The sequence below is a fragment of the Phocoena phocoena genome, chromosome 9 (genome assembly GCF_963924675.1).
Source record: "Phocoena phocoena chromosome 9, mPhoPho1.1, whole genome shotgun sequence".
Lineage (NCBI taxonomy): Eukaryota > Metazoa > Chordata > Mammalia > Artiodactyla > Phocoenidae > Phocoena > Phocoena phocoena.
In genome coordinates, this window is record NC_089227.1 from 32,110,138 (window position 1) to 32,124,800 (window position 14,663).

A 14,663-nucleotide genomic window follows, 5' to 3' on the forward strand; every position below is an offset into this window, starting at 1 on the left:
CCACATGCCGCGGAGCGGCTAGGCCCGTGAGCCATGGCCACTGAGCCTGCGCGTCCGGAGCCTGTGCTCTGCAACGGGAGAGGCCACAACAGTGAGAGGCCCGCGTACCGCAAAAAAAAAAAAAAAAAAAAAAACTGTAAATGTCATGAAAGAAAAAGGTGGGTGGATATTCTAGATTAAAGGAGAAAACAGAGATAAGTAGATGCAATGCATGGTCCTTGCTTTGATGCTGGATTTTTTTAAAAAGCTACAGAGGAAATTCCCAGGGTAGCTGGGAAATTGTGAAATATTACTGTTTGTTTTGATAGTATTATATCAAAGATGAATTTCTTAGGTATGTTAATTGAATTATGTTCATACAGGAGAATACCCTAGTTCTTAGGAGAGAGATGCTTAAGTACTTAGGGATGAACTGTCAACGTCTCCAACTTACTTTCAGATAATTCAGCAAAAATAAATAAAAGTAGAAAATATAGGGGACTACCCTGGTGGTGCAGTGGATAAGGCTCCATGCTTTCAATGCAGGGGGCCCGGGTTTGATCCCTGGCTAGGGAACTAGATGCCACAGGCATGCCGCAACTAAGAGTTCACATGCCACAACTAAGGAGCCCACTTGCTGCAACTAAGGAGCCCATGAGCCACAGCTAAGACCCGGTGCAACCAAGTAAAAAAATAAATATAAAAAAATAAATATATGTCTCTCTTTTCCTGTGAGAGGGAGTGTACGTACAGCCAAAGGAAATTAAATTGGGTAAAATTGTAAAAATTGATGACTGCAGGAAAAGAGTGCATGGTTGGACAATGTACTACCTACCACCTTTCCAATTTTTCTATATTTCTGAACACTTTTGAATTAAAAAGTCAGGGAAAATTGAGACAGATACTGGTTTGGGAAATTAGGTTGATAACTATATTGATCTCAGAAGGTAATTAGGGATTAAATGAATCAATACATGTAAAGCTATCACATTTTTAATATTATGACATCAAAGTAAGGTAATAAATTATCCAATAAATATGGAGTTAAAAATATACCACCCCCCACTTTTTGGTAGTTCATTGAAAGTTTCTGGCAGTAGGAGGTAAAAATATAAAAATATCCTTTACAGAAGAGTCCCATTATTTTGGATAATGACCTGGATGGACACTTTGGTCACACATATGAAAATTAAAACCTACCCATCGATCTTAAATTAAAAAAAAGTCCATGAAAATAAAATCTAATGGTGAAGAGGGGTTTAACTTTCTCAAGAATGTAAATTGGGTGACTCTTTTGCCAAACTGTGACCTTTGACTTATGAGATAAAAGTCTTTCTTTAAATGGGGATTTAGACCGCTTTTGTTAGCACAAATCTCTGTATGTTATTAAAACTGAACTACAGAGACCTTGGGAACTGTGAGATTCACTACTGAAATCAGACCACACCAGTGGGGGTGAGGGGTACAAGACTGCCTCTGCTCTCCATATGGGGGAGTCAAGGGGCACTGGAGATTCTCCGTCAGCTAGCTCCCGATCAACAGAAGCATCCTAGGAGATAGTCAAAATCCCAGCTGGGGGAAAGGAGCTATTAGCTCAAGAAGAACTCTCCATTTTAGAGTTTTAAAAATCACTCCCTCCCCTAGCCAATGAAAGTTTACCTTCACAGAAACCTGGGTATGGGTCTACTTGGCTGCTGAGTTAGAGGATGAGACTTTTAGTAAATAAATCAGTATACAGAAAAGTAGCCTGGAGGAGTGCATGAGTCAGGCACCTGGCAGGGAGCAGAGGTCATCCTCAAATTAGGATAATAGAGAAGGATCAATAAAGGGACTATTGGCAAAGGTGTGGGCAGAAGCAGGGAAACTGGAGAGTGCCATGTCATGGGGTGATGGCTGAGAAATGGTGAGAGCACCCGCGGCTGCAGGGACAAGAGAATGAAGGGCTATCAAAACCTGGAAGCAAAGAATCTCATGGAGAGATTTAAGAGGACCTGCTGATGAAGGTCACGGTCACCCTGCTGTGCTCCTGCAGGGAGGGAGCCAAGGGAATGAACAGCCTAACCTCACTCTCTTTTCTCCCTCTCATTTCCTGCCAGGGCTCCTCACTGGCCAAACCAACCAGAAGCCAGAGGGCAAGGAGCCCATTGATGTGGTCCACACAGGATGGCCGCTGGGGGCACAGAGCAGGGTGGAGGGGTAAAGAGAAGACATCAGACACAAGAAGCATGCCAGGCACCAGCACGCGTTCACGTGCAGAGCTCAGATGTTTCTACAGCGCAGAGTGGGAATACGAGAGAGGGTGACAAGGGACCACCAGAATGAATTATGGAAAGCGTAAGCATCTGAAGAGTAAGCAAGTGGGCACAAAAAACTTGTTTATTCTAAATCAAAGCATCACCACTGTTCATGTATGCATATTATATGTATACATACAAACACACAAATGTTCACTAAATGATATACTTACATCTATGTGCTCCATACGAGCTATTATTATTACTTCTTCACTTAGCCAACAAATATGTCTTAACATGCGCAAGGTGTGAACAGGGTAATGTCCAACTAAAAATGACAACTGCATACAGGTGCTAATTTAGTGATTTTTAAGTTAGCCTAATTAATTAACTTTAAATTTAATTGCTAACATTTTCTTCAAATAATCAAATACATGTTTAGCATTCTTACAAACCTAAGATTAAAACCAGAAATGTTCACAAAAACAACAAAGAACCCAAACAACTAGATTAAAAAATAGGCAAAGGACTGAAATGGGCATTTCTCCAAAGAAAATATACAAATGGCCAATAAACACATGAAAAGATGCTCAAATGATTAATCATTAGAAAAATGTAAATCAAAACTGGAATGAGATACCATTCCACACCCATTAGGATGGTTATTACAAAAAATAGAGAAAATAACAAGTATTGGTGGGGTCATGCAGAAATTGGAACTCTTGTGCTCTACTGATGGGAATGTAAAATGGAGTAGCCACTAATGGAAAACAGTATGGCAGTTCCTCCAAAAATTTGAAGCAGAATTACCATATGATCTAGCTATTCAGCTTGTACATGTATGTATCAAAAAATAATTGAAAGCTGGGACTCAAAGAGATTATGCCCGTGTTCACAGAAGTATTATTTGCAACAGTCAAAAGGGAGAAGCAGCCCAAGTATCTACAGAAGGATGAATGGATAAACAATATGAGATATATATATCTCTACCAAATGGAATATCATACAGCTTTGAAAAGGAAGGACATTCCGGCACCTGCTGTAACATGCGTGAACTTTGAAGATATTATGCTAAGTGAAATAAGCCCAGCACAAAAAGACAATTACTATATGATTCAATTTATAAGAAGCACCTAGAGTATTCAAATTCATAGAGAGAAAGTAGAAAGGAGGTGGGGATGCTGGGAGGGCTACTGCTTAGTGCCTTTGGGACTTCAGTTTGGGAAGATGCAAAAGGTTCTGGAGATGGATGGTAATGATGTTCGTACAACAACGTGAATGTACTCAATGCCTCTGAACTTTACACTCAAAAATGGTTAAAATGGTAAATTCGATATTCATGTATATTTTACCACAATTAAAATAAAAGCAATACTCACGGATTCCAGCCTAAATCTTGTGGGTTCACGTATAGAATACCAGCCCTGGAAACAGTAGCTGGGGTTGCTGTCCTTAAGTGATGAACCTCGAACAGCAGCCTCATAGAGGGAGTGAGAGCTATGCGTTCATTGCTGGCCAAGGTCAGCACCTGGACAGAGCAGCACAGCACAAAAGTGGCCATTTCATTAGGGAGCAAAGGCAAGGCTGCTAACTTTCCAAAACAGCACAAAGTCCTTCCCCCAGGAGGAGTGCCAAAGGCTATGAGGTCACTGCCTGAGCTAGAAATGCAGTCTGAATATATATAGGATGGATAAATAACAAGGTTCTACTGGATATCACAGGGAACTATATTCAGTATCCTGTGATAAACCATCACGGAAAAGAATGTGTGTGTGTGTATGCATAACTGACTCACTTTGCTGTACAGCAGTAATTAACACAACATTGTAACTCAACTATCCTTCCATTTAAAAAATGTTGTTTGTTACAAAAACAAATAAAAAACAAACAAACAATGAAATGCAGTCTGAATAAAGATCTCGGTTCATCCTCAAGGGAGCTCGCTAACCCCTGAGGAACAAACTCAGCAACATGGACTCACTCATGCCAACCTTTAAATAACTGTGGTAATTATTACTAAATATAAGACCCTTGTTTTAAGAGTTGATTACATAAAAAGGCCTGAATGCCATAAGAAATAAACTTTACTTAGAATCTGAACTATCACATTTTAAATTGTCCTGTAGAAACTCATGCAAGTATAAAGATCTCAGACCTGTATTTTATGATAGACAATGTCTTGGTTCAGAAAACAGTAATTACTCTTAGGTTAAGGGGGTAACTACTACTATTCTATAGCAATGACAATTAATGATTTCTTTCTCCTGACCCTAACAGTAGACTTTGGGTTGCTTCAAAGGTGTCTCAAAGACCTGTATCTTCACCTTTTATTTTTGCTGGAAATTCTGGATTAACCACGGCAAAATGCTTAGGAATGCATACTCAAATCTGTAGTCATAGGAACTACTTAATTTCAAGAGCTAAATTTAGCCAATTAACATAAGGCACAAACTCATTCTTTTATTATCCAAGTAGTCCATACTTAAAGAGAAGATATAATAATAATTTACGCCTAGCTCTTAGAAAACGGTAAGATTGGATGAACTAAATCCTTGGATACATATCTCTCTTTAAAGATGGTTAAATTTATAGACAAGAAAAAATGTATTCCCTTGAATTCTTTAATAGTGAAATTAAGAGAATTACCAGGAAGGTGCCACATCAAAGTAGTAATTACATAAAGAATATCAGGTTAATGCCTGAAACTGGTATTAAAGTCAACAAGTGAATGGAACTCAGTACACTCCAGGTGTTACATTTAAGGTTTAACACTGAGGTATTACTCACCTTGTTATCGTCCATGACAGTATTTAGTGATTCAATCCACATGGGATCAATATCGCCATCCAGCACTATCCATTTTGGTCCATCATGCCTAAGATTTGCTTGTTCTCGCAGAATGGATGAGAATAGACCTATAAGTTAAGAGTCAGCAATCCTAATGTATAATGGAGTTGAGTGCTATTTACTTCTAAAATAAATTTGTCTTATTTGTACTGGAAGCTCTTTTATTCAGTAAGTAAATTTGCTATAAGTTTGTCACCTCTTTCAGGTGGGCAAACAGCACTACTTTTTGAGCTATCCCTGAGATCTAGACCAAAGGACAAGTTTTACTTCCATGAGAAGGTTCCTTAGCTTCTCAGACTAAGCAACCCCAAATGTCAATAAAGATGATAGTACCTTCCTTGAAAAACACCTGTGGAGATTTATAGCAGGTGACGTACATGAAACTCAAAACTTACACCAAATGAAAATATTAACCTTTTTCATGCACATATATTCAGTATCTATTTTAGGTCAAATATTAATTTATTCCACCTTTCTCTATTTTTCTATAACATTATTCGAGAGAGATCATTATAAAGCTAAAGTATTCAGAAGTGCGATACATTTCTTTGGGAAATGTGTTCACTGGCATTATAATAAGTTATCATTATCTCACAAGATGTAAAGATAGAAACATTTAAAATCCAGAGTCCTTTTTGCTAAGTATTATGCGTGTTTCATGGCACAGTTAATAGCTGCTGACTGTTCAAAACTCAAGTATATAATACTATGGTGAAAAAAACCGTTTTGAGGCAGGTATGTGGAAGGTTTTGTTTCCTCTGTGAAGGATTTTGTGCAAAGATAAGTGATAGTCTATAGTAGAACCTGCTACCATAATTCATAAAAAAGCCAGCAACCTGTTCTAATGGACACTAATTTGAAAGACTTCTACATATTTTCAGCATAAACAGATATTATTCCCTTCCTGCCACAGTCCTTAAAATAAAAAAAGAAAGCCTAAGAGAGCAAATTTTGACTGTCCCACAGATTAAGGAAGCAGGGTGTACATGATACTAGGATGGAGAATGACGAGCTCTGCTCCTTTGATAGGGTCACCAGGGAAGCCTTCTCTGATGCGATGTCTGACCAGACATTCTAGTAACATAAGGGAGCAAGCCATGCAGGTATCTCCAGTGTTGCAGATGGTGGGAATACCAAGTGCAAAGGCCCGTGACAGGAAGATGCTTGGCGGGTTCAGAGAAGAGCAAGGATGCCCGAGTGTATGTGTAAGTGAAAGGCAGAGAACAGGAAATGAGATCAGAGATGGGGAAGAGGGACTCAATCACATAGAACCTTGTAGGCCTTGGATAAAGGTTGGATTCTAACGGTGATGAAACACACTGGAAACCGCAAGCAGACAACTAATATTCTGAAGACCGCCTTCTGTCTGCTGCATGGAAAATGAATTAACGGAGACCCGTGAGGTGCGACACTGCAAATGCAGGCAAGAGATGCTGGTGGCTTGGACTCATGTGGGAGCTGCAGAGAAGGTGAGAAGTACTGGAATACAATACGTATGTTAAAGGCAAGTAAGGCCTATAGGATTTGCTGGGAGGTTAAATGTATGGTGTAAATGTGGGAAAGGACTCAAGGATGATGTCTAGATTAGTGCATTTACAGAAATGAGAATGTTACAAGTGATTTTAACAAAGGAATCTGCTTGTCCACAAAAGCTTTCAGGGCAAGAAACATGTCCCACTGACTTTTGCCCTGGCACCTAGAATAGCACATGCCTGAAACTCAGTATCTTGTATCAGGTACTTTATAAATGTTCCCTGAGGCATCTGTGTTGACTTCTCTGCTGGTTTACAGGGAGCCCTGACATAATTGATGGGGGATAAAATACACAGCTCTGAGCACAAACCTGCTGAATGCTAATCAACCACTTAATCAAATCTAGTTTTAATTTATAGGTTATAAATGCTGTTGTGAGCTGCTGTATTTCCAATAACGCCAACCCATAAACTGTAAATCTACAACCATGACTAAAATTGGCTTGAACTGAGAAATGATTTTCTGGATTAAAAAAAAAAAAAAGAAAAATTTAGCACTTCAAAAGGGGAAATACTACTTGCCATCTTTCCATTCTCGGGTAGCATGATGTATGAAACCAAAGAGTTCATCTGTTGTCACAGCTTTGGGGTTTAAGTCATTCCAAATGGGTTTCTGTTTCATGTTAACATATGTTCGGTTCAGTGTTCTCAAAATCTGAAAAAGAAAGAAGGAAAAACGCTAAGAAAATTAATACTAATGTAAGCCAAATGGGAAGCAAAAGATTTCTGAAGAGTTTTCCTTAGGTATTATATGTTCCTAGATATTCTGTGTATATTGAGAATGGGAAAAAATTTACATGTGCACATTTTCATTCACATCTTGAAAAATTTAATCCCACAATCCCTGAGGATCAGTTCACCTGATTCTGTCAAGAGGAAGTCACTATCAACAGAGATTTTTAACCATGTGTGCAAAGTAAAGGACTATATGTAAATGTGCTCCTGTACATGTTATTAAAATCCACTCTGCCTGTATTATTTAGATTGCTCTTAAAATTCAGCCTGCATCCAAAGTGCTTAGAGGGTATTAAAACAGACTAATGGACCCGATCTCAGAGTTTCTAATTTAGCAGCTCTTGCAAACGACTGATTTGAGTTCCAAGAAGGTCCCAGGTGATGCCTAGGATGCTGGTTTAGACATGCTTTGAGACCTAGCGACCTAGAACAACAGTTCTCAGGAGGAGATCATCTTGACTTGGGGGAAGAGGACGTGCTACCGGGCATCTCGTGGGCAGAGGCCAGGGATGCTGCTCAACATCCTGCAATGAAAGACCAGCCCCCAGGACAAAGAGTTATCCTGTACAGATGTCAATAGTGCTGAGGTTGAGAAGCCCTGTTCTAGGTAATTGAGGAAAAGAAGGCTTGGTGATAAGAATTCACAGGATAGGTCCTCTCTGGAGGGTCCAGTGGTTAAGACTCTGTGCTTCCACTGCAGGGGCACGGGTTCTATCTCTGGTTGGGGAACTAAGATCCCACACGCCACACAGCGTGGCCAATAAGGCAATAAAAATAAAACATAGGGCTTCCCTGGTGGCACAGTGGTCGGGGGTCCGCCTGCCGATGCAGGGGGCGTGGGTTCGTGCCCCGGTCCGGGAGGATCCCACGTGCCGCAGAGTGGCTGGACCCGTGGGCCATGGCCACTGGGCCTGCGCGTCCAGAGCCTGTGCTCTGCTGAGGGAGAGGCCACAACAGTGAGAGGCCTGCATACCACAAAAAAATTAAAAAATAAATAAAAAATAAATTTAAAAAGTAAAAAATTAAATAAAAAGAATTCTCAGGATAGGTGCTTAATACATGTGTAGTTAATTAATTGACACCTTAACCCAAATATCTGCCCAACTATCCTTTCTGCTTTCTCTGAAAAGCCATGGCTTTTATTTTAGATATTATCATCCTGATCTCCTCTCACAGGGGTTTAAAGGACTGATAAACAGTTGCCAAATACTTTAGAATAATCAGTTGCTAAATAACATGGCCCAAGCTTTGGTGCTCTAGTTCTATAAGCTTAAGCAAAGGTTGAATAGGACGGAATCAATGAAGACTAGATGAAAGAAATTGAATGTCTTAGAAGTATTAAGCTTCTATTTTTAGAAACCATTAATCTACTGAAAATTATAGAATTTAATTTTATCCTTCCTTGCACCATGGCTCACATCTGAAACTTACTTTTAACAAAATAATTACAGGTCTATCAGTAATCTACTTCACTATTTCAAGGATCACATTTTTCAGTAGAAAAAGCCCTATACAGGGCTTCCTTTTACACGTATTCCACTTTGGGTTCTGACCTAAATACTGGCAAGTTCTAGACACCCATGCTCTAAAGTCTCATATGCCCACTCTGCTTATTTTTAGTTGCTGGTTACTAAATATGTTTATACCCAAACACCCTCAGTTAAACCGCATGCGGTTCTGCATTATACTGTCTGCCAAGCAAGAAAAGAAGTATGTTGCCAGGACTGTCAGTAAGACCAAACAAAATTAAGCAGTGAACTAAAAATGGGGATAATAACACCCATGGCCTATCATCGCTGTGCAGAGTAAATCACACATAAGGCACCTAGCAGAGTACATAATAAGTATGCCGTTTTTACTTCCTGCCTTTCTTTTCAAGTTGTGTTCTGGCCCTATAGAGGGCTATATTTCTGGGGGAGTATTGAAGAAAGCTATTTGGGTTTTTCTTAATGATATGGGGAGGAGACACTAGGATAACTTGGGAAATATAAGAAAATAGTTTTGGTCAATGTGGGTAGGGCCACACCAATCCTACAAGCCAGGTATCTTACTCTAGAGTCTCTCAATATGTTTACTTTGGATAAAAGAATTCAGGTACATTATCGAAAGATGAATAGAGCAGGATGGCACGCATCTAAGTTAGCGAATAGGATGCTATCTCACGTGGAAAGCCCAATCTTCCCTCAGTTTACTTACTCGAATGCAATGTTCTACTAGCTCCTCTCTCCCTGCTCCCGGTATAAAGGAAGGGTTTCAACTGATCAAATAGCAATGTTAGAGTCTCAGATCCTAACTCAAAATTATGAGCAACTTCACTGAAGGGAACTCTCAAATGGAAGTGAATGTAGGTCTCCCACCCTACGCAATTTTGTTCCTTTCACGGCTGAAAGCTAACAGGCGTTTACTATACCTTGCTCTTTCCTGTGCCTGCACTTCCAACGACAAAGACAGAGTGTCGCAAGGCCAGCAGCTCCTCAAGCTGGACAACCTGCAGACCAAACAACCACACACTAGTTTCCTTTAATGAGTTTGTGATTAAAAAAAAAAAAAAAATCTGCCCATTTTCACCCAGTTCTTTCCTTACAACTTGAGTCAGCCCCCACTGACAGCATTACATTCCTGGAAAGTTAGAAAAGATGACAAGTGCAAAGTACAGTTGCTCCCAGATCTCTCAACGTAGAGTACGGGGATGAGGATGAAGAAAAACCATTACTTGGTGAGTCAGTGACACAGGGAGAAGTGAAGTACAGAGGTACCTGGTACATGGCAGGGGTTAGTTACAAAAATCAATGACTCTTCATGAAGTGGGACCAGAAACAGCATACGGTCAACATCATCTACAACTGACTAATGACTTACATCCTTTGAAATATCTATAACAGATAATCTGTATGGATTTTAACATCCATGTATTCACTACACCCCAGACGAGTGAGTATATGCACAAGCCTTTGATAACTCAGGTGATATCATATGTTTCTCCCCCATTACAAGCACGTGCTAATGACATTATTTCCAACTTTCTCTAAGATGGAGAGAAAAGAAAGCAAAATTAATTTTTGGTGCACACCACCGAGAAGAATCAAGGAGTTTTATAAACTAATGAAAAGTCTGCTTACATTGAAAACCATGACTTACCCTCTCTGTGTTTTCACCTTCTCACAGAATGGAACTATATTAGAATGCTTTGATGTATATATTAAGGGCATCTTAAGGTCAGTGTAATATGTAAGTTAATGTTTTGGCTGAGTATCACTTAACCACAGTTATTGTCAATGCACCTCCCAAGGGCTGCCATGACAAGGAAATGATCCTTTTACTTTGAGGATGAAGCTTTCCTCGGGCTGCAGGCGGAGCTCCACGGTGGACTGCCTGACCATCTGTTCAAAGTGGGGCACTCTCCTCCGGGGCACATCCAGGGCTGGAAACAGGTCACCAACCAGGCCCAAAAACACAGGGATGTCATCAGTCACTAGTTTAGGCATATTGAAGTCCCTTAATGCTCTCATGAGTACCTAGAAAGGGAAAGAGAAAACGTTTCATTAAAAAAGCCAATACAAGGTCTAACAAACACCTAAACAGCTAAAGATGTAACCATGAGATAGACACTGTTCTCTATTAGAATGGCATTCTATCTACAGGGAGGGTAACTGCTTACAAGGTCATATATCAGAACAGCAGAAAGCTCTGCTGATACCATGGATAATCTCAGACTAAAACCAACAAAGAGGCCCCGTTCCTCCCTGGATAATGTTTTGATCTTAAGAAAGGGTCTGAGGTACTTCTCTCTGTAATCTTCAAACTCCAGGATGTAAATTAACCAAGGCCATGAGACCGTTTTGTCCCAACTACTCTAAGAATCTCAGAATGATAAACTCAACCCATTTTTAGTTTCGGTTTTTCTTCTATTTTGGCTGAAAACCAAAGAGGCCTTTAGATTTTAAAAGCAGTAACTTGAACATCAGAATGACTTTTACAGAAAGAGGTAAATGTATGAAATCTTGACCCAATCATGAAATGTGACTCAGAGGAAGAGGGAGAAAGGTTGGAAAAGAGAAGTAGAAAATCACATGATAAATATCCCTTAACATGTAAAGAAACTCACAGGAATAGACCTTTTTCAAAATCTCAAGCCATACTTACTGCATCTTCACACAGGCTGTATATCCATTACTCTCACTACTTGTTTAACAGAGAAAAATGCACGATGTGGGTGTTATTGTTTTTCCCCACGAAGGATAGTGGAACATTCCCCTAGTAGCTCTAAATAACCAACTAAATATATCATTGGTGTTAGGTGAGCATCCCCCCTGTTGCTTTCTTTAAACTCATCTCACAACCCATGAAATGGACATACTTTCTTCCATTAGATTATGTCTTCATGGACTTTTTCAGGATTAATATCCCAACTCAATCAGATTTTCTAAATGTTCCTCACAGAAAATCAAACATTGATTACTGAATTATTTATGATCGCCAAAATATTTTTCGTGGCTGATATTCCAGAAGCACTTACAAAATCACATTTTCTTTCATATATTCATATCCTTTTACTCAAGAATACTTGTGGTCTTTTATAACATAAGAAATGCCAGTCCTCAAAATATCCTGTATTAAAAATAGATGTGATGCTTTTTAAAAAGTCATGCTATGTATGACCCACCATCCAGATATATATACTTTTATTTGTACAAAGCCATTAAGCTCTTCACTTGACAAAATCATATTAGCATTGCAGTACCTGATCTTCAGGTCTATTTTTATCTCCTCGTTTCAGGGAGCCAGCTACAACCAAGACAGATTTAATAGCACGAAGTCCCCAATCATAATGATCCTAAAATCAAAACACAGATACATTTTTTCAAAGATTTTATGAGGGAATCAGATTCTCATTCCAGAAGTAAAAGCCAAAAGCTAAAAAAAAGAGTTCAGATAAATATGTGTCTTAATGATGTAAAACAATATTCTCTTCCCCTCCTTGAAATTGCAAAAACCGTGTCCCTTTAGCGTCCTGCTTCTTTTGCCTGATTCTCCACCTCTGTCAGCAAATCTCTTCTTTCCATAGCGTTTAGTTGCAGTATTTGCCCAAGGCTCCATCCGCCTTCCTCCCTCTGTTCTCTCAGTAAGCTGCTAACTCAGGGGTTCAATTATTCCAGTGTTTTCACTTCCAACCACAAGCACACTCCTCGTTTTCTACCGGCAGCCCTGCTATTCCACCCATTCCCAGCCCTGCATCTCTAACTTCCCTCATTACTCTTTTTTTAAATTTCATTTTTAATTTTTATTGGAGTATAGTTGATTTACAATGTTGTGTTAGTTTCAGGTGTACAGCAAAGTGAATCAGTTATACATATACATACATACAGTCTTTTTTAGATTCTTTTCCCATACAGATCATTACAGAGTATTGAATAAAGTTGCCTGCGCTATACAGTAGGTCCTTATTAGTCATCTATTTTATATATAGTAGTGTGTATATGTCAATCCCAATCTCCCAGTTGATCCCTCCCCCACACCCCTTACCCCCTGGTAATGATGATATTGCTTATGTGTGGAATCTAAAAAGGGTACAAATGAGCTTATCTACAAAACAGAAATAGAGTTACAGATGTAGAAATAATCACTGAACTTTAATAATCCAGTTTTGACTGTATTAAGTGCCAACATCCAGGCTGGAGCATCTGAGTGATTAAGAAGTGGAATCTACAAAAAGGGGTACAAATGAACTTATCTACAAAACATAAACAGAGTCACAGATGTAGAAAACAAACTTATGGTTACCAGGGGGTAAGCGGGGGAGGGATAAATTGGGAGATTGGGATTGATATATACACACTACTGTATATAAAATAGATAACTAATAAGGACCTACTGTATAGCACAAGGAACTCTACCCAGTACTCTGTAATGGCCTATATGGGAAAGAATCCAAAAAAGAAAAGATATGTGTATATGTATGACAGGTTCACTTTGCTGTACACTTGAAACTAACACAACATTATAAATCAACTATACCCCAATAAAAATTAAAAAAAAAAAGTTCAGTGATTAAACCAATACCTCTTCGAGACTTCCACATTACCCCTACACGAGATTCCTTCACAGGCTCCGAGCTCCTGAAGCATAGACCCCATGCTGATTTTTTGCCTTCTAGGTCCTAGCATAGCGCACAGCACACAGCACACAGCACACAGCACACAGCACAGGGCAGGAGGCTCAGGAAAGATACACTCTATTAGCTGACTGACTGTATGTACCCCATCTTCTCTCCTTTGTCTTCTGTCCACAATCCACATAGTAACAACCCTTCTCTCAATATCTCCCACCTGTGCGTGTGGGAAAGTCACTTAACCTCTCCAAGCCTTACTACCATCATCTCTAAAAAGGTAGATTAAAGTATCCACCCACTTCACAAGGTTGCTGAAGTAAAATGAGTTAATGCTTTGTAAGTAGTGAAGCAACACGTGTAAATGTATATGCTTTTCAGTACATTAATAGATAATAAAATCAATTTAGTGGGTCTTAACCATCATTTTTGTTGGTACTAAAATAGAACAGAATGGAATGAAAAATACCAGGGTGCACTGCAAATAAGGGTAAGAAGTGTTTGGTGAAGATTTTTGTTTCAGTGGTGCTTGGGTGTGTGTGTGTATGCATGTATGTGTATATGCATGTATGTGTATACTGACTCTCAACAGAAAGGTATTTTTTACTGTGGGTCATGTTAAAAATCATTTGAAAGCCACTGATATACAAAGAAGACTAGGGCTTGAGAGGAGGGAAAGAGAGGGGAAAGAGGAGGCCAGGGAGATTGGGGAGGGCCTAAGTCATCGCAGTAACACTATTAAAGGAGAGGATGTACAAAAAGACACATACACCCCAATGTTCATTGCAGCACTATTTACAGTAGCCAAGTCACGGAAGCAACCTAAGTGTCCATCAACAGACAAATGGATAAAGAAGATGTGGTACATATATACAATGCAATACTACTCAGCCATAAAAAAGAATGGCATAATGTCATTTGCAGCACCATGAATGGACCTAGAGATTATCACTCTAAGTGAAGTCAGAAAGAGAAAGACAAATATCACAGGATATCACTTATATGTGCAATCTAAAATATGACACAAATAAACTTATTTACAAAACAGAAACAGACTTACAGACATAGAAAACAAACTTATGGTTACCAAAGGGGAAAAGGAGGTGGAGAGGGATAAATTTGGAGTTTGGGATTAGCAAATACAAACTACCATATATTAAACAGATAAACAACAAGGTCCTACTGTATAGCACAGGGAACTATATTCAATATCTTGTAATAACCAATAAG

The 14,663-nt window shown here is 39.2% G+C and overlaps 1 protein-coding gene across 1 annotated transcript in view; it reads right to left on the minus strand.

The window, feature by feature from the left end:
- The window catches only part of DNAH11 (dynein axonemal heavy chain 11), a 315,873-nt gene that overhangs the window by 158,111 nt on the left and 143,099 nt on the right, over positions 1-14,663 (minus strand). The window contains 6 exon segments of the mRNA XM_065883652.1: positions 3,593-3,741; positions 5,001-5,151; positions 7,111-7,247; positions 9,738-9,815; positions 10,648-10,842; positions 12,069-12,161. Of these exon segments, the coding sequence (XP_065739724.1) occupies positions 3,593-3,741; positions 5,001-5,151; positions 7,111-7,247; positions 9,738-9,815; positions 10,648-10,842; positions 12,069-12,161 (803 nt within the window).